The sequence below is a fragment of the Mustela erminea genome, chromosome 5 (genome assembly GCF_009829155.1).
Source record: "Mustela erminea isolate mMusErm1 chromosome 5, mMusErm1.Pri, whole genome shotgun sequence".
Classification (NCBI taxonomy): Eukaryota; Metazoa; Chordata; class Mammalia; order Carnivora; family Mustelidae; genus Mustela; species Mustela erminea.
The window spans coordinates 40,713,963-40,735,158 of record NC_045618.1 but is presented as its reverse complement, the minus strand read 5'-3'; the positions used below and the strand labels follow the sequence as shown (position 1 = coordinate 40,735,158).

General features: G+C 43.5%; 1 protein-coding gene across 2 annotated transcripts; it reads right to left on the bottom strand.

Moving 5' to 3' along the window:
- Positions 1 to 93: 93 nt before the first annotated feature.
- On the bottom strand, positions 94 to 21,020 carry CCNB2 (cyclin B2). Of its 2 annotated transcripts, none has more exons than XM_032342701.1 (9): positions 20,811 to 21,019; positions 18,452 to 18,580; positions 18,236 to 18,346; positions 8,707 to 8,877; positions 8,445 to 8,603; positions 6,553 to 6,789; positions 6,111 to 6,251; positions 1,495 to 1,605; positions 94 to 373 (listed from the first exon to the last, which is right to left on the bottom strand). In XM_032342701.1, the coding sequence occupies exons 1-9, from the start codon at positions 20,832 to 20,834 to the stop codon at positions 263 to 265; spliced, it is 1,194 nt and encodes a 397-aa protein (XP_032198592.1). In that variant the 5' UTR covers positions 20,835 to 21,019; the 3' UTR covers positions 94 to 262. The 2 variants fall into 2 exon arrangements, with proteins under 2 accessions (XP_032198592.1, XP_032198593.1); XM_032342702.1 differs by having other exon boundaries at positions 258 to 386; positions 20,811 to 21,020.
- Between the last annotated feature and the right edge of the window lie 176 nt (positions 21,021 to 21,196).

Genomic DNA, 21,196 nt, shown 5'->3' with positions numbered 1-21,196 from the left:
ATTGACACGCTACTCATAATAGCTCAAAAAGAAATTAGTCAACCTTCTACTGACCTTGTTCGGTAGAGATTGTACAAATAAAAATACACAGGATACCTTAAGAAAAATTAATAGCTTTATTTTTCCTCAATATACATTTAGAAAATAGGTCTAAGGAAAGGTTTCATGAAATAGACCAGAGGACTATATACAAAGTGAAGAGTTCCAAATCAGCGACATCAAGGGCACAGACGGAGCACTCCTCCCCGAGGGCCACAGCAGCCTAGGACCGTCCCATCAGAGGGGAGGCAAGCTCTTGGACGGCTTTTGAGTTCAGCTGAGGAATTGTGCTGATCTTCAGGAGTTTGCCGCTTGCATACTTATTCTTGATGGCCTGCAGAAGTCATCTGTGATTAAGCACACATCAGGAACACCACCTTCTACCTCGCTCCTGATCTAACTCACAAGTACTTAAGGGACAGACCCACAATCGCCAATTGATGTGATGCTGGTGAATCACTGAAGCCAGTGAACGAGCACTCTGAGGTCGTAATGTGTGGAACCTGACCATTTCCTTCCATGCCCGACAATGGATAAAACCCAGCTGGTAGCACCAGTGTTGGGGAAATACATGATGTCCAAGGCAGAGGCTCTGTCTCCTGTGTTGCCGGGGCAGGGGTTGTGGAAGGGGGGGCAGGAAGTGGGAGCTGGATTTATCATATCTAAGTACCACCAGGACATAAGAGGTCTGTCAGGATGGGAAGCAACAATGGCAATAAAAGCCAAGTGGCCACCAGTGCTAGCAGATCCCAGACAATACCTGCAGGACTGAAGACACATTACACATCCGCAGTGTGCTTCATTATGCGGAAACTACGTGCACGGAAGCAAAGCAGGACACTTGGGACACTTGGCACAAATGCCTTGCTCTTTCTCACCAGATCCTTGGTGATACTCAGTGTCACACAAGCACAGGACAGTGCCCAATCTGCCCTGACTCCACGTCTCAGACGGGCCACATGGAGACAGACACCAGGCCCTCAGGAAGCTTTCTGAACGGGCTTCCTCTCCTCCTTCTTTACCAGGCCTGCATTCAGGAGTCTTTTGGTCATTGTTCCAGAAGATCCTGGACAGAGGCCCCAAGTACCCAAGCCTTCTACAGGGCCCTTTAAGGGGTTCCAGACGATACAGGGAGCACCTGCCCTGACTGCTGCGAGCAGCAACACAGGACGCTGGGACGAGCGTGAGTGAACGCAGGGATGGCAGTCCGGCCGACTACACTGGGCCTGGACATGGGTAGCCTAGCTACCTACCTTGTGTTAAAGAAAGTCTGCTTTTGGGGTCTATCAGTATGCTCCATTCCCTGCTATACTAGAAAAGAGTTTGTGCCAAAACAGACTCTCACAAACGCCAGTAGTACATGAAAACACACACGCACACGTACATACATACGCACACCCTCGCTCACAAGACCTGTAACCCAGTGCTTTCCACAGTTTTGGAAGGAATACTTACAATGAATTTTGTTAGGTTTTCATTAACTTTCACTACATTTTTGGCCATGTGCTGCATGACTTCCAACACTTCGTTCTCTGTGTATCCAGTATAATACTGCTGCTTTAAGTTCTGGAACGCAATGCAAAGAGAAAGGGCAGGATAAAGCCTCTGCTTCTTTAGAAGGTCAAGTCTTATACATGCTGACATCACTCACCACTCACGTAAAAGCTATAAAACCATATTCTTACCCTCTCAAAATTCAACAACAGCCCTCCACACTACTGTGGTGCCAGCAAAACAGCCAGTAAATGCAAGATGACCTTGGCTCTGAGCTAGACTAAATTAGATACTGCAGCTTCAGCCAGATCAAGTGTCAAAGGTCCCATATTATCATTTTTTTTAAAGGTTTTATTTATTTATTTGACAGACAGAGACCACAAGTAGGCAAAGAAGCAGGCAGAGAAAGAGGGGGAAGCAGCTCCTTGCTGAGCAGAGAGCCTGACACGGGGCTCGATCCTAGGACCCTGGGATCATGATCTGAGCCAAACGCAGAGGCTTTAACCCACTGAGCCACCCAGGCTCCCCCCATAATATCATTTTTTTTTTGAAGATTTTACTTATTCATCAGAGGTGGGGGAGAGAGCGAGCATAGGCAGACAGAATGGCAGGCAGAGGGAGAAGCAGGCTCCCTGCTGAGCAAGGAGCCCGATGTGGGACTCGATCCCAGGACGCTGGGATCATGACCTGAGCCGAAGGCAGCTGCTTAACCAACTGAGCCACCCAGGCATCCCCATAATATCATTTTTTAAAGAAGTTTGAACAGGTACGTAAGGTACTCCAAGTAACAAAGCTTTCACGCTAACTTCTCTTACCACACTGAAAGGGATTAAAAGGGGATTGAGAGTGGAAGAGAGTAAAAACAAAATCGAACCAAAGAATGCCCCTTCACAGGACTGGCAGAGACCCAGGACTGTACCCCCCACCCCCATCAAAGCCCTACTGGGCAGCAGCTGGTGGGGAGCTTGAGAGCCCAGACACCCATATTATCAATCAGGGAAAGAGGTTCAGAATTAAGAAACACACTGGGCCACAGGCAGTGAGTTAATCCATGAAATCCAGAACAACTAACACTACCCCGGATTCTCTTGTTGGGTCCTGTGTAAGTAAGCATTGCAGCACAGAGAATAGAGAAGCCTCTACCCCCACCTTGAGACCTAACCTCCCAGAGAATAAAAATCAAGCAACAGGCCAGTTGTTGATTAGTAATCAGACCTATCATTTGTACAGATATGTAACCTGACTGTATTTCAGTTCTGTGATAAAATTCTTTTTTTTTTTTTAAAGATTTTATTTATTTATTTGACAGACAGAGATCACAAGTAGGCAGAGAGGCAGGCAGAGAGAGGAGGAAGCAGGCTCCCTGCTGAGCAGAGAGCCTGATGCGGGGCTCGATCCCAGGACCCAGGGATCATGACCTGATCCAAAGGCAGAGGCTTTAACCTACTGAGCCACCCAGGTGCCTCTGTGATTAAATTCTAAAGGCTAAAATCCATCTGTCTCATATGCACAATATGACTGGGAAAATAAATCACAATATAATCTTAATCCTAAAGTAGTTGGAAGAAAAAAAAGACGAAGCAAGAGCAATCCTGAAATAACACATAACTACTGGTCTTTTGAAATCAATTCCCAGAAAACAGGAAGACCTATAGTTAATAGGTTTACAGCCCAGCAAAGGCAGGTCTAAGAGTAAAGTGATTTACCTGAAATGAGCCACTGGTACTAGAACAATGTATCATTCATGTTACCAGCAGCCTTGTTGCCTCAAGCTTTTCATTTCAAAAAAATTCAGATGTACAGAAGAAAAGAAACAGTATAATGAACATCTGTATATCCTTTGTGTGGATTCATCTATTGTTAATATTTTGCCACTTCCCCTCTCATGTTGTCTGCAGCTAACTTAATTTCAAATTGTTCGGCAAAAATTGTGTATGTATGTATTCACACAATTTTTGAACCATTTTAAAATGAGTTGCAGACACCACGACACATCACTTCTAAATGTTTCAGAAACAAACCATTATCACAGAAAAAAAAAAAAATCAACATTTCCACACTATCATCTAGTACATACTCTATATTCAAATTTCTCCCATTGTTCCACAAATATCTTGTGCAGATTTTTCTTTTCAGATGCAGGTCCAATCAGGTTACCTGCAGTGTATCTGATCTCTAATTTTTTTTTTTTTAATTTAAAAATGATGCCTATTTCCTTGGCTTTAAATGACAACTTGTTCGAAGGATCCAGGCCAATTACTTTTAGAATGTGCACATTTTAAATCTAAGTGTTTCCTGATGACTGGATTCGTGTCGAACAATTTGGGCATGAATTTCTTATAGGTGATCATGTATAAGTCTGACTGTGCCAGAAGACATGCCAAAGTCAGGTGGTCCTACCCTTGGTGATGTTAAGCTTGATCACCAGGTAAAGGTGGTAACTGCCAGACCTCTCTAGCACAAAGGTAAAGTTTTTCTTCAGAAGTACTGCAGATCTGTGGGGTGATATTTTGAGACAATGTGAATCTTTTTCTCCAAAACTATTTCACCTAATGATATAAACATCAGTTGATTCTCGCTTGAATCGGTTATTACATTAGGGGTTAGAATTTGATTTCTAGGGCGCCTGGGTGGCTCAGTGGGTTGAGCCGCTGCCTTCGGCTCAGGTCACGATCTCAGGGTCCTGGGATCGAGTCCCGCGTCGGGCTCTCTGCTCAGCGGGGAGCCTGCTTCCTCCTCTCTCTCTGCCTACTTGTGATCTCTCTCTGTCAAATAAATAAATAAAATCTTAAAAAAAAAAAAAAAAGAATTTGATTTCTAACTACTATTCTTTCTGCCTCAATCAGCTGGTGTTCTACTGATAAAAAAGAGCCCCTTCGTCCATTCTTTCTTTTGTATCATTATAAATACATGGATATGTAAAAATATGTTATACTCTGTTACTGTCATTATTCTTTTTAAAGTTCAGATTTAGTCAGAACGCTTTCAAGTCAGTTCCTATGTCCTTTTGATGTGCCCCATTGATCTCTGAGAACATGCTTGGTCTCTGCTACAAACTGACCTAGGCTCACCTTCTACTTCCACTGCCAAGGCCCTCATGTCAGTTGTTTCTCAAATGAGACCTAGTTCCTAGAGGGTAATGGCATTTAGTATCGAAGATGTAAGCATGAGGTGTGTTCATTGCTCCAGGGTTGTTATTGTTTCACTCTCCTTCTTAATTTACTGACATTTCCAAGACAGATTTAATGTTGCAGGGTTTTTCCTTTTGTTTTTAATTGTTAACACTGTATTATCCCCCTTTTTCTAGTGAAAATTTAGTCTTTGGTAACATGAATGGTTGTTTATCCTATAATATAGGCATAAAAATAGTCTCACAATTATAATAACAGGACATTACTAACAATAGAGCTCCTAAGTAAACTTGAAGTCCGTTACCTTTTTTGGTCCTTTGTTTTGTCCAGCCACATACCACTAAGGATGCACAGTCTGAATACTGCCTTCAAAATTATTTGAATTAATTCTTCCCTCTGCATTATTACCAATTTGATATATAGTCACCTTGTTGTTTCTGCATAATTCCACTTAGGGACTCTTCATATTGTTCAATACATGAACACTCATATTGTTCAAAAGTTTAAAAAGTTACATTATATTTTATACAGTTGATAAAAAGTTACAGCCAGAAGTCCTGTTCCCACCGAACCCCAGAGGCATCATTTTCATAAGATTCTGGTCTACGGGTGGTTTTTGAAAAATTAGAAAATACATAAGCACACATACATATATTCTCTTACTCTCCTTCTTTCTCACAGAAGATGTCAAATGCATACACTTGTGTAGAGGAACAGCTCTGCCACGGTGCCCTAGCAATCTCGCATGCCTCCACAGAGGGCCCCCAGGCAAAGGCCTAATCCAGAGCTTATCTGTCTTGGGAAAATGCTCTGCGATCCTCCTGGAACATGAGAGGACGGGGCATGGGAGGAGCCACCTGCACTCCGTTCCCTATCTCTCCTGCAACTTTTTTCTCAACACCTGGCCTCTGAAGAGGCTTTCGTTCTGCGGCACTTGGGGCCCATCTACAGACTAGAAAACTGCTTAGTGGCAGTCTGGAATCGGCTCGTCCACAAAGGGGTATCCCATGACTCACACTGCATTTGTCTGGTCCCTTTGATTTTGGCTGTTGTCCCTTTTTGGTGTGTGAGATAAGCACCAAGATTGCGGGCAGCTTTGGCTACTCGTATGAATCTAGAAGTGGCTCCTTTTAGCTTCACTGGCGCAATCATTCAGGCCTTGGCCTTGCTTTGTCTTAGATGCTTGACGACCTGTTTCCCATAACCAAAGACCCCGAAACCTTAGCACACCAGCTGCCAGTGGCCTGGCTCAGTCCCCACAACTCTGGAGCACACTTGGTGCCATGCTGTGGTCACCTCGTCTCTATCTGAAGCATCCCAAGCAGCCTTCTTTTAGCCCTCTGGATTTTAACCATTGCTTCGAGGCTAGTGTCGTGAAAATGCTAAGGACTTTCATATTGAGGGGGCTGAAAATATAAACTAATTTCTTCTTAACCCAACACTTACCCATTTTCCTTGGCCCAGAACCTTCTGGGACAGGCAGGACGCAGCCGCTGCCACCTTGGAAGGGTGATAATGCACCATGTCGTAGTCAATGAGAGTCAGCTCCATCAGATATTTGGCTAAAGTGTGCTGTTCCACATCGACCTATGAAAGAACAGCCAGGGACAGTATGAAGCACAGCTACTATTATCCTCTTGCAAAATCCTGGGTGAAGGCCTAGGAGCTCAAAGCCATTCTCCTTACCAGTCTGCCCAGCAACTGCCCTATTCCACAGTATGGTACAAACACAGAGCATGAGGTCTTTGCTCTTAAGAACTGATAAGCATTAGGACCTATCGAAAAGATGCTTCCTATAAATGCCTAAGTTTTCCTTTAATTGGATCAACATTTCCAGGATAAGAACAAACAGCAAAATCAAGTGTCATACCGAACCAGAGGCACTTACCTCCCCGGCTTTTGATGCCCGCCTTAAGAAATGCAGCGGCAAAGGTCGACCCAATTCAAATTTCAGTTCTTTCAAAATCTGTGTTTCCATCTCTCGGATTTGAGAACTGGTATAAGCATTGTCTGTGATGTAAACAAAGTCTTCAATATTTGGAGAAAACATCTCCTCGTATTTAGAAGCCAAGAGCAGAGCTGTAATCCCAACCAGTTGAAGCTTCTTACGAGAAACCGGCTGAACCTAATTGAAGAAGAAAGTGTCAGAAGTCCTACGTAATGAGGACTGGGGCTCTGGGTGGAAGGAAGCGAGAGGGAACCACGTCCTGGAGAAGTACACATCGTCTCTGCTCACACCTCCCTTACCAGCACAGGTAACCTCTATGTTAACAGCAGGTACCATCAGGGATGCCTGGCTGGCTCAGTCCCTGGAGCATATGACTCGATCTTGGGGTTGCGGGTTCAAGCCCTATATTAGGTATATAGATTCCTTAAAAATAAAATCTTAAAAAAAAAAAAACCAGCGGGTACCATCCCTGCTCCCAGCAGCCATCTATTATTGAGTATTCAGTGTGTGCCAGGCACAGTCCCAAGATGCCAACAATCATCTCATTGGATCCTCGTAAAAATCCTAGCAAACGCATGTGTTTTCCCCCACTTGCAAAGAGATGGCCCGAGAAGAGATTCAGACACCAGCTCCAAATCACTGAATTGCTCAGTAGGGAAGAATTATGTCTGAGAACCAGGCGCCTGCTCTGCTCCAGCCCCGTCATCCTGGCTTGAGTGTCTGGGGCGGCCCCAACGTGGCGTTCAATGTGTCTGCACCAAGATGAGGCCAAGTCAAACAGCGGGATTAAATAATGGATGCCTAGGGATGAGGAAGGGGGTCTCGCAAACACTTCCTTAATCCTTACCAAAAGTACACTCATTAGTCAGCATTAAGAATCTCCAAAGAGGCTCCCGGATTAAGGAAAATCTCAGCGCAGATATAATTCTCTTTTCTTTGAAAAGAGACTTTGCTATCCTTGCTTCAATTCTCATTATTAAAAATCTGCCTAAACTATAACTATTCTCCTGCCCAGTGAGGAATGTATTAATGCAAACCACTGAATCTATGCTTTCTTAGGATTTTGCTGTCTCTCAGGGCATTATAATAATCACCATTATGACTGTACTGGTGGGGCAGAATTTGTACCTGAGCTGCATCATACATGTTGACTTTAAGTAAATAAATCCTTGTGTGCAGGGCTCCTGGCTGCTGGGTCACGCACGAGCGCCTTCTGTCTGGCATTTCTTCTAAGTGGTCAACGTTTTGTGTCACTGGTCAGAACTATTTCCATGACCACTCTGCCTCCCAGCTGAATTTCTTACATTCCTCTACTTCAGACGTCCCGTTCTCAGTACGCTGCCCACACATATCCCCCACCCCTTAACAATTCTGCCTCCTCTCTTTTCTACAGGGATTCATGCCACAGCTGGCCGGAAATGGCCAAGTTCTCTAGCCAAACTCCTCATTTTTTCAGACAAGGAAACTTAACCAAGGAGTACCAGACTATGAGCTACAGGGAAATCGTGGAAGCGGGCCTGGGAAACCAGCCCCCACAGGCCCCGTGTGCTTCAGGCTAACTTTTAGATCTCCTGCTGGTCTGTTTGCTTTGAGGAACAACTGGCCATGCAGTGCCAACCCACCCAATGCCCTGGCACTTTTTGGCAGGCTGACCTAGCAGAAATGCCCAGCAGCGGTCAGCATCACCAGAGGCTGGACACCCTGGCTACCTCCCTCTCTAGAACTTCCAGTTCCTCAGTTTCTCACCAAGTGGCTTTTGGTCTTTTCCTCCAGGTATCACCCTTTGGAGTTGCAGAATGCCCCTACAGTGAGCCCCCAGAAGCCACGCTCACCTGTAAATATCGGTCCATGATGGCAACGCACATGTACAGAGTCTCCTGCAGCAGCCTAAACTTGGAGTGCACTTGCACCAGCCAGTCTACCAGGATGGCGCGCATGCGTCCGTTTATCTCTCTTCCATCTAGGAAGTGTGGATTTATGGATTGCAGAACCTGTTGGCGGAATTCAAAGTTTAAAAAGCTTACCTCATTCCCTTCCCAGCTGTGCAGTAAATGCCACGTTGCCTGCACAACCGAAACACAAAGGCCCACTCACCTCGAGCTGCCTTAGATACTGGTAGATATCCTTCACGTAGTCACTACAGAGCTGAGGGTTCTCCCAGTCTTCATGATCAATGTCCTCGATTTTGCAGAGCAGCGCATCAGAGAAAGCTTGGCAGAGGTTCTCTTCCTTCATAGAGATATCCTCCAGTGGGGGGGTAGGACCCTACGTGAACAAATTAACAAGTGTGCATCACTACCTTGGCAATAGCCTGAACTGTCCATCAGAGCCAAATACGTGCAGAGTCAACTGGTTTAGAAGTATCATATGCATGGGGCGCCTGGGTGGCTCAGTGGGTTAAGCCTCTGCCTTCGACTCAGGTCGTGATCCCAGGGTCCTGGGATTGAGCCCCTCATCGGGCTCTCTGCTCAGCGGGGAGCCTGCTTCCCCCACCCCACCTCTCTCTGCCTGTCTCTCTGCCTACTTGTGATCTCTGTCCAAAAAAAAAAAAAGTATCATATGCATTTTTAAAATGTGTGAAAGCCAAAACAAATAAATTTCCGAGTAAGAGGTTAATAATTCAATATGTAGTAGGTGAAGTTTTTATAGAGATGCTCCTCTGTTTAAAATTCTCTAATTTCACTCCAAGGGAAAACCTGAATCATCACGATGGCCTGGGGGCCTGCATGATCTGGTTTTGCCCTCTCTCTCTGCTGACTGGTCTCCTATTTCTCTCCCCTTGGTCTGCCTCATGGCAGGCTCTCTCACTGCAGATGGGCTCCCTCTCCCCATAATGTGCTCGAGCTTGTCCCTACACCCCCACGGGCAATTCTCTCACCTTCAAAGTTTTGTTTGAATTTTACCTTCTCAATTAGGTCTACCCTGACCCCCGTTTTTAATACTATCTACTGCCTATTCCCTGCCCCCCATGTGTTATTTCTCTTACTGTGTTTCTCCTCACAGAGCCTGTAACCTCGTAACATACTGTGGAGTTTACTTATATGTGATGTATATTATTTTCTGTGTACCTCTGCTAGGCCTATAAGCTCTGCAGAGCTGACAGTCTAGCAGAGGTAGAAAACAATATATTTATAAATCCATTTATAAATAAATAATACATTTATTTAAACTGATTTTGTCCCCTATGTGATCTTAAATACCTATATCATCCCTGACACATAGTAGGTGCTCAGTAAATATTTACTGAAAGAAATGTAAACATCTGGGTGCAGAAATTCCTAGAGCTGACAATTCGCTTCAGCTGTAGCCTCTTCTGTGGGTATACAGATTTCCCCTCATAAACTAACTTATTCTGAATTGAGAAACTGGCAACTAAGAAGCAGAAAACCACATTCCGGCCTATGAATAAAATAGAAGGAAGCAAAGATGGAGCAAGTACACACCCAGTATTTTCTTATGTTGACTGGGTGACTATTAAAAAACAATCACACAAATTAAAAATTTATAAAGTTAAGTGCTTAGTAATGAAGTATAAATAAACCATTATTTTTTAAAAGAATAAGAGGTACTTCTCAAAGTAAAACCTAATGAGACTGCTAGGCTATAAAGACTATGTATTCAAGAAATAAAATACAGAAAGAGAAGGCTGTATAATAAACAATTTTGGGCCCCTGGGTGGCTCAGTGGCTCTGCCTTTGGCTCAGGTCATGATCTCAGGGTCCTGGGATCAAGCCCCACATCAGGCTTTCTGCTCAGCAGGGAGCTTGCCTCCCCCCCGCCACCTGCCTCTCTGCCTAGTTGTGATATCTGTCAAATAAATAAATAAAAATCTAAAATAAGTAAATAAATCAATAAATAATTTTAATTGACATGAAAGCTCAGTGATGATGGTTTCCACGTTTAAAGAAGGATGAAAGAGCAGCAGCAAAATATATACATCAGTTCAAAACCCATTCTTCCCGCCTACATCAGAGGTCTCAAGCTGGGGAGGGACCAGCTGAGCAAGATATGTGTGCCATTTATTCGAGAACTTCCAAACTTCAAGGGACTAGAATGAATAAGAGCCACTTGGGGCACCAGGGAGAAACCTAGATAATTTCCTGGAGAAGATAATACCTCAAGAAAAATGAGTAGGCAAAAGGTACAGAAGTACATAGTCCCAGAGGAAGCCAAGAAACAAAGGCAAGTCTGGGAAGTACACATTGATTTGGGATGGCAGGAGCCAGTGCATGGCGTGTGAAAAGATGGGCTGGAAAGGTGAACAAGAACCCAGCTAGGGAGTTTACATTTTACCCGAAGGGAAGTGAACCCACTGAAGGAACTGAGCAAGAATGGCAAGAATCAGAGATGTCTAGCTGGCTCAGTTGGTAGAGCGACCAACTCTTGATTTCAGAGTTGTGGGTTCGAGCCCCATGGGGGGTGTAGAGATTACTTGAAAATAGAATCTTTTTTTTAAAAAGTGTGACTAGAATCAGATACACATTTTAATGAGCACATACAGCTAGGTTAAGTTCAAGGATAAGCATCATCAGTGTCCCTGGGAAATGCAGTCAGTATTGGGAAGCCTGGTTTAAGGAGTCAGAGGTTATGGTCATGTGCTATGTGCTATATAGCACACGTGTGCTATGTGTGCCCCAACAGCTTGGAAGGTTTACCTGTGTCTATTCAGATGTACACCTAAGTTTGGCCATATCCCAAAGCTACCAGGAGAAGACATGGATCATTGCTCTGGTCCTTAGTTTAGAATTTCTTAGAAGCATTCCTTTTGAATTCCAACATAATTTAATTATTACAAAATCCTTTCTAAGATCCTACTGTCCGTGCAGGTAGTAACCTAAACCCTTCAAGCCAGCTGTATTATCCTTAGTCCAGTGTCTACTGCATGCAAAGCTAAAAGCATGATAACATTCTGATCAGATTAATGCATGAGTTCTGTCCGATGTCACAGACAAGTGAAAAGTGGTATCTGAAATAATAAATGTGAGATTTTGCTGAACTTCAGAAGCCCCTGTTCGGTAAGGAGCAGGGTGGAGTGTGAGTAAAGGCTGTTGAAATTCTTCTACTACTAAGTTAGGTCTGGTGAGAGAATGTACTACTATTAATAGGCAAACATGTAGGTGTTTATGCAAGTTTTTGGTAACCAGAGTTCCTTTATTTACTAGGTTTATAATAAACCATGTCAATTAAGTGCAACAAGAAAGGACTCCCAGAAAAAGTATAGTTTCCAATTAGACAGTTCATGATTTGTAGCAGGAATTGTGTACTTGTGCATACACAGGCACACACAATTATAGAAAGGCAAAATCATTCCCTGGGAATAGCTTTAGAGAATACAGTGAAATGGAATTTGAAGAGTAGGGAGAGTAGTAACAATAAACTTTCTACTCTATGTGCTTGATGTATTTCTGTAGTATTTTGCTATGTTTCTTGTGTGATTAAAAATAAAAGGCACTGGGGCACCTGGGTGGCTCAGAGGGATAAAGCCTCTGCCTTCAGCTCAGGTCATGATCCTGGGGCCCTAGGATCAAGGACCGCATCGAGCTCTCTGCTAAGCGGGGAGCCTGCTTCCTCCTCTCTCTCTCTCTGCCTGCCTCTCTGCCTACTTGTGATCTCTGTCAAATAAATAAATAAAATCTTTTAAATAAATAAATACATAATAAAAGGCACTCTTTTTTAAAAAATAAATGTGATAGGGGCACCTGGGTGGCTCAGTGGGTTAAAGCCTCTGCCTTTGGCTCAGGTCATGATCCCAGGGTCCTGGGATTGAGCCCTGCATCAGGACCTCTGCACAGCAGGGAGCCTGCTTCCTCCCCACCCCCACCCCCGCCTACTTATGATCTCTGTCAAGTAAATAAATAAAATCTTTTTTTTAAAAAATGTGATAAGTTGTGATTACTTCCCCTTTATATGTAGTTTTTGTGTTAGGGGTAGTCAGTCAGAAAACGTTCTCATAGTTGAATAATGACTACTGTAAAGGCACTTTAAGGCAACAGGCTTGAGCAGTGGAACTTGATCAAGGTAAAAGGGCCCATAACGACCACCAGGCTGAATGTCGGCAGGCTCATTAAGCAAACCACTTGGAAATAGCCATAAGCCCTAACTAGGCACAGTTCCGAAGATTACCTAAAACAGGAAAATTCCATACGTTCCCATACTCCCTTATTTCACCCTGTAACTGTGGTCCCTCACCACCAACCTCTGGCAGACAGTCTCTCCTTTGCTGTCCTGCCCACTGTTCCCTATTCAATAATCTCTCTCTTCTGTTCTGCCGTGGGTGAATTCTTTCACCACCCATGCTACTGGCCCCCACCCAACTGGCACCCCACATTTGGGGGCCCCCCATCTGATCGGAGCATCCCACAATTATCACTGAATTTAGTGTTTAGATCAAATCTATAAATGTAAAACTTCATCTGAATTTCTAGCCCTGACTTCCCAGCACCTCTCCGAAGTGTGCAAGGATCTCTGCTACAGCCCTATCAGAATGTGTGCTCAGGGGCGCCTGGGTGGCTCAGTGGGTTAAGCCGCTGCCTTCGGCTCAGGTCATGATCTCAGGGTCCTGGGATTGAGTCCCGCATCGGGTTCTCTGCTCCGCGGGGAGCCTGCTTCCTCCTCTCTCTCTCTCTGCCTGCCTCTCTGCCTACTTGTGATCTCTCTGTGTCAAATGAATAAATAAAATCTTAAAAAAAAAAAAAAAAGAATGTGTGCTCAGGCCTTCCTCTGCTTGACTGGGGGATAGATACTTGGGGACAGAACTGGTGGCACATTCACCTGATTTCTCCAGTGCCCAGCAAACAAGGAGTCTAGGAAAAAACCATCTCCTTTCTTTTGCATACAACTCAGTGTTTGCCAAAACCTCATTGGTCAGCAAAAAAATAAATAATAAAATAACAAAACCACTGTTTTCTCTAAAAATTGCAGGATAATCTGCTTCTGCAAACACCTGTAAATGGCTGAAACCCCTTCAAGTTCTCAGCCAGAGCCCTTTGTGATTCAGTCACTTCATCTCCTACAAAGATGAAACCATCCCTCTGGTTTTGCAGAGTATAGTAAATAGATTTGGCTGAGAACATCTGCTTTCATGAGCACATGGCTTATAAATTTTCCAGGGCTCACTGTTGCTAGAACCCTGTGCTCAACTGGCATTGCCACATCCCCGGGGACAAGCTATAAAAGAGCAGCAATGGCGGCAGACAGAGCAGATGACAAAGTGAAAGCCAGATGGCCGACCAGAGCCAGGCAAGTAGAGGGGCTCATCTGCCAGGATGAGGAGCTCCCCCTAAACTAGGGACTGAATGATATCTTCTATACTATATTTCTCAGAGAAAAGTGCATTTGAATTGGAAGTAATTATTGTTCATTAATCCCTGATGTCTTCTAAAAACGAGCAGCACATTTCAGCCATGGAAGTGATATTTATATGATGGTCCATCATTCTTTATCTGAAACACAGTGGCCTAAAATTTGTCAAGAAGCTAAAGCAAAAAAAGTCACCAAGGAAAGGTTGAGTAATTCAGAAAGAGTGGGGTTGTAGAAGTTAAGGGAGGAAATTTCTCCTTTGTTTTGTTCATAACATTTTTGGCTGTTTTTCTTTTAATTTGCCTTTTTCCCTTCTTCTCTGATTGGAAAAGTAATATGTATCTATGGTCAAAAAAATCTGAAAATTTTAAGGAAGAAAATGAAAATGAATCTTAAACCCAACGTAATACTCAAAAATAACCATCATCAAAGTTTGCTTATAAATGCAGAGTTTTAGGGGTGCCTAGGTGGCTCTGTCAATTAAGCATCCAACTCTTGATTTCAGCCAGATCACGATCTCAGGGTTGTGAAATTGAGCTCTGCAATGGGCATGGAGCCTATTTAAGATTCTCTTGCCCTCTGCCCCTCCCCACCTCAAAAAAACCAGAATACTTTGCACACTTCTAAAAGCAAATCTGGGGTGCCTGGGTGGCTCCATCGGTGAAGTATCCAACTCTTGATTTTGGCTCAGTTGTGATCTCAGGGTCATGAGATCAAACTCTGCACTGGATATGGAGCCTGCATAAGATTTTCTCTCTCCCTCCCCCTCTGCCCTTTCCCTCCTCTATCCCCCACCTCCCCCAGCCCCGCATGCACACACTCTCTCTCTCTCTCTGAAAAATAATAATAATAATAATAATTAAAGAAAGGAAATCTGGGGTGGTACTGTGTTCTATAATTGTTTTATAATCTGACTGATATAACATGCATTTTGATATCTTTAAATATTCTACTAAAACATGATATTAATGGCCCATGTATTTCATTAAATGGATTTAAGCTGCTCCAGTAAAACACCCAGTAGTGTTTACCCAAAGGAGAGGAAAACACTAATTTGAGAAGATATATGCACCCCTATGTTTACTGCAACATTATTTACAATAGTCGGGATATGGGTATGGAAGCAACCTAAGCGTCCATCGACAGATGAATGATAAAGAAGATGTGGTATATCTACAATGGAATATTACTCAGCCCCTAAAAAAGAATGAGATCTTGCCACTGCCAACAACATGGGTCTAATGTTAAGTGAAATAAGTTGGTCACAGAAAGACAAATACCATATGATTTCACTCATATGAGGATTTTAAGAAACAAAACAAATGAAGGGGAAAAAAAGGCAGGGGCACCTGGCTGGCTGAGTCAGAAAAGCATGTGACTCTTGATCTCAGGGTTGTGAATTCAAGCCCCATGTTGGGTGTAGAGATTTCATACATAAACAAACAAACATAAAGAAAAAGAAAAAAGAGACAAACCAAAACAAAAAATCAACAGCTCTTAAATATAGAGAACAAACTGGTGGTTGCCATAGGGGAGTTGGGTAGAGGGAGTGGGTGAACCAGGTGAAGGGGATTAAGAGCATATTATAATGGTGAACAGTGAGTCATGTATAGGATTGTTCAATCACTATATTGCACACCTGAAACTAATGTAACATTGTATGTTACTTATACTTGAACTTAGAATTAACCAATTTTCTAATATTTCTCTATTATATAAGATATTCATTACAACACTATTTTAAAAATCCTCTAATTTTGGTGTGCCTCTAATAATGTTCTTAGGATAAAAACAGATTTACTGGGTATGGAGAATAACATTTTGAAGGACACTGCTAAATCACTTCCAGACGTGAGAGAAACCACATTCAAACAGTCACCTGTATCAAATACTGCATAATGGTTAAAAGGTCAAAGCTGGAAGTTTGGGTTTGGGCTTGGCATTTAGGCACTAGAAGCCTCCAAGGAAAGGCCTATGAAAGGAAGGTCGATCTTCAGAATTTGTTCTGAGCTTTAGTTCTTGATTTGACACTCTCTGTCCTGGCTTGCGAACAGCAACATGCTTGCCACCATCACCTGTAAGCAGAAGTCTCCCACGTCTGCCCCCTTGCTCAGATGCTGCTGGCATATTTCTGACTGCTCTTCCCTTGGAGGTTTTTCTGTTATCTCAACAAATCTAAAGCCAAATGAGGTGTTTTCCCCAGAACTACCTCCCTTCCTTGACTTCCCCATTTCCTTAGTAATTCATTGCATAAATTGTTTCTTAAATACGCAAGTGCTTGCTTAAGGATCTTATTCTCTTTCTGCGAAAAACATTGCGAAAGAATTCCTTCTAGATACAGGACAATGTCTCTGGAAGGAGTTGATATACCCCCAACACATCCCATGTTGTTTCTTAGCACACTGTAGGTAGCGGTATGTGGGTGAGTGCTTAGGGAAGATCCAGGTTAGTTCAAGACTCTCATCAGCTCTTGCCTGAACAATTGTAGTACTCCTCATTTATGGTTCCTCCCATGTCCAACCTACATTGCTTTCATCATTTCCCACCTGCTCAAAACTTTTCACAGGCTCCTCACTGCCTAATGGGATACAATCCAAATTCTAAGGCCTTCAAATCCAACTGCAACCTTTTCCCCAACTTTATGTTCTGCTTATTCACACAAACATTCTGGCCCAGTTAGATGTGCTGACTCCTTAGCCCAAGGACAAGATTATAGGCCTATTTTTGCTTTTGTGACTTGATTCCTATTATGCTTTGTTCCCAAAAAAAGTTGGTTCTTTCCTATCAGCATCTCTCTATCCTTAAAAATCCCACTGATTCCACGAAGCTTCCCCTGACAACTTGGTCTCTTAGTGTTCTGTCCTTCCTGTAGAAGCACTTTCTGAAGGATGGTGCTTCCAACTACCCTAGACACTTGAAGTTCAATCATCCATTGCCCAAGGGCACCTGGTGTCATTCCCTGGGACTACTAATTTAATTTCAGGTGCATGTGCCCTTTCTGGATAAGTCTCCTTAAGGCAAGATATCTCTTTAACAGCCTTAACACTACTGGATGGGCATACCAAGTGCTCTCTCTCTGTATATATGTCTTGAATATATCCAATGTATTATTTTGAAAAATTTTAAACAAGTTACAGACATGTTATTAATATATATTTTATATAGATCTATAAAGTATATATATATAGAGAGAGAGAGAGAAAGAAGTGGAAAAAGTAGTTATTGTTGTATTCTCAGCACCTATAACAGTGCCTGTCCTGTAGTAATTACAGGCCAATGGGTCCATTAACATTCTAACTCTTGGGGCGCCTGGGTGGCTCAGTGGGTTAAGCCGCTGCCTTCGGCTCAGGTCATGATCTCAGGGTCCTGGGATCGAGCCCCGCATCGGGCTCTCTGCTCAGCAGGGAGCCTGCTTCCCTCTCTCTCTCTCTGCCTGCCTCTCTGCCTACTTGTGATCTCTGCCTGTCAAATAAATAAAATCTTTAAAAAAAAAAAAAAAAAAAACATTCTAACTCCAATTGAGTTAACCAGTCCCAGAGAGCACAATTTAACAACACAGAATTTTGGCATTACCTTATTTGTAATGATGAGTATGAGTCTCCAAAGTGTGAGAGAGATTCCATAGCCTTCATGGGCAAGCTCATTCTTATAATGGATTATAAAACCTACCAAATTTTACTTTGAGATCACTAAATTTATTTGAGTATCAAGATAATTAACTTTGTTATTCAAGGTCAAAACATAATGCCTGGGTGGCTCAGTCGGTTAACCCGCTGCCTTTGGCTCAGATCATGATCCCAGGGTCCTGGGATCAAGTCCTGCATCAGGCTCCTTGCTCAGCAGGGAGCCTGCTTCTCTCTCTGCCTCTGCCTGCCACTCTGTTTGCTTGTGTTCTCCCTCTCTCTCCCTCTCTGACAAATAAATAAATTAAATCTTTAAAAAAAATAGTAACTACCATCACCAAAAGGATGTGTATGTTCAATTTGTACACTGCTGTTTAAAGTAGAGCTCTAGTTATGAACGTTCTTCAAAAGTAGTCAATGTCTGGGCTTCTGGGTGGCTCAGTCAATGCCTGCCTTCAGCTTAGGTCATCATCTCAGGGTGCTGGGATCAAGCCCCACATTGGGATCTCTGCTCAGCAGGGGATCTGCTTCTCCTTCTCTTTCTCCTTCTACTCCTCTCCCTGTTCATGCTGTCTTTCTCACTCTCTCTCAAATAAATAAAATCTTTTAAGAAAATAAAAGTTGCAGTGAAGATAAAGGCACCCTTCCAGTCTAGCCAAAAAACAGCTACTTTGTACATTTGTAAACACAGAACATCCTACCTTTGGAGCCAACACTTCCATCTGAACTGGTTTCACAGAAGCAGTAGGTTTTAGTTGTTTGCTGACATTTGTTTTGGTGGGCTGAACAGGTATTTTCGTGTTCTGAGCTTTCTACAAGGAAAAAGAAACATAAATAGGGGAAGATAGTCAGTGTTGTTCTTCAGACCTATACACAATCAGCCTGGTGTGCACATGGACAGTCCTCATGGCTGTTACCTTAGCTACTTGTGTAGCTCTGGTTGTAACTCTATTTCCAATTTCTTCTAAAACTGCCCGTCTGATTGTCACATGACTCTTAGCTTTAGAATTAACTCCATTGTCAGCATTCTCCAAATCAGTGGACACCTTAAAAAAAAAAAAAAGATGAGTTAATGATGAATTGAGACAACTTACAATACTTTGCTAATGTCAGATATCCAAATGCAGAATCTGGGAAAGGTAAATATGTGGAGATCTATTTGTGAGAGGGAAAAGGTACATTTTTTAAAAGACTAAAAATGGGGAGCCTAGGTGGCTCAGTGGGTTAAGGCCTCTGCCTTCAGCTCAGGTTATGATCTCAGGGTCCTGGGATAGAGCCCCATGTCTTAAAAAAAAAATCTAAAAAAAAAAAAAAAAGTTACAGTAAGTCCAGATGTTTAAAACCTAAGCTAGCTTTGATTCTTATGCTATTCTACAATAAGGAGTGCTCCTATAGACATGATCTTTAGAGATATTGCCTTTCTAAAAAAATATTTTATTTATTTATTTGACAGACAGAGATCACAAGTAGGCAGAGAGGCAGACAGAGAGAGAGAGGAGGAAGCAGGCTCCCTGCTAAGGGGATAGCCCGATGCAGGGCTCGATCCCAAGACCTTGGGATCATGACCTAAGCCGAAGGCAGAGGCTTTAACCCACTGAGCCACCCAGGCGCCCCGAGATATTGCCTTTTAAAATGAGGTCGGACTCTCTTATATTAAGGATACTTGGAAATTGTTTTCACAAGTAAAATAGTTTTACTCTCAAACTCAGAGGAAGTTGAAATCATATGGAATAAAAACATCATTAGTTCACCTTAACCTACCTTTGAAAGAATGTGCTTAGAAATAAAACTTGTTAGAAAAAGCAATTCGTAGAAAAAAGTTTATTTTCTTATAGAGCTGATAAACATTTCATGAGGGAAAAAAACAGCATGTACTATCCCTGAGAACTGTGGGTCCTAATCCTAAAAATCTCCTAACAGGGGGTTTGAATAGATCTACAAGGATAGACAGAAGGGCAGGGAAAACTCAAGCCTTCCCTGAATAGAAAGAAAGAATTTGACAATGAAAGAACTTTATGGGATAGATTAGACAAAAATTACGCGCCAGTTCAATGTAGATCCACAAAAGAATAGGAATTAAATACTGAATGTATTCAACTTATTAGGATTCTCAAAAGCACACTGTTCAATTTTTTCCAGTAGCAATTGCTAATTTTAAAAAGTGTTTGAAATTTTAATGCTTACAGGTTAAATCCCGGTAATCAGACTTTAAGTCCATCTGGAGGGCAAAACTGGCAGCTTTTAACTAGCCTATCCATCCAGGAGGATGGAACTCAGGTGTGTCAGGGCCCTCTATTTTCCAGCAAAGGAAAAGCAGACCCAGATACAATTCAAACCCACAGAAAAAAAATTCAAAACACCATTAGCACTCGCATTTTTGCAAAGATGAAACAAATGAATCTGGACCCTTCTGTTTGCGGTATTGTTCCAAGTTATATGCAAAATCTTGATTACACTTGATTAAAGAAATTAATTTTTTTAAGGCTTTATTTATTACAGAGAGAGATCGTGAGAGAGGAAACACAAGCACAGGAGAGCTGGAGAGGGAGAAGCAGGCTCCTCGCTCGAGGAGCCCCATATGGGGCTCAATCCCAAGACGCCAGGATCGTGACCCGAACTAAGGCAGACACTTAACGGCTGAGCCACCCAGGAGCCCCAGTAATTAATTTTAAGATGACAAACAACTATGTTAGTGAACTTAACCTGGAAGACACCATGCGCAGAAATAAATGGGAAACACAAAACGAAAAGTGAAGAATCTGAAAAACAGCCATGACTGTTGCCTGGTCAAACATTCAAAACAGTTTACTACCTGCAGTTTCTTCCAGTCCTTCTCCCCACCCCCATCCCTTAGCTGGCAAGGAGTTTTTGAGAACAGAGGAAGGAAATGACAACAGCCTCTGCTTAAACAGCACTCTAACAACAGAGAGCACTCGGGGATCCCTCGCTGAGTACCAAGTCCCCGGCTGGAGAGGCTCACCTGACAGGTGCCCCCTCCGAGGCACTTTCCCACACTTCCCTCCCCCACTACACTTCCCTCATCCCCGGACTGGCCAGGGCGGAAGCCGGGAACCCAGAGTGGATCCGAGGAGGAGAGAGGTCGCCAAAGAGGACAGGCCGCAGACTGGGGAGGGAAAGCGGGCAGAAGGCGAGAGGGGCACGGGTTGGGACGAAGAAACCTGCGCAGAAGAGGGAGGGAGGGAGGCTAGAGGCGAGAGACGGAGCTCCGCGGCGGAAGAGCCCGGCGAGTGCGGGAGGTCATGCGGACCCACTCACCGTCGGGCGTCGGAGCAGCGCCATGTGGGAAGGGTCAGGCAGGAATGCCGGCCCGGCCCAGGGAGGGACGCGGACCGGAGAGGAAGGACACAGGCTTCCGCGGCGCCGTTAGCTCTGGACTCCGGCCCGCACCGCTTAAGATCTTCGCGATGTCGCCTTGTTACAGGATTCAAATGCCGCGCCGCTCGTGCTCCCATTGGGCGGCCTTACGTACGGCGTGCTCTTCCTATTGGCTAGACGGGAGACAGCCCCGCAGGCGGATTGGCTGAATTTTCCAGACCCGTTTGGTTGTCATGACAACTGGTAGTTTTCTCCGCCTACTGTCTTTTTTTTTTCTCTTTTTTTCTTTAAACTTCGGCCTCTAAAATCAACAAAACTGAAATACC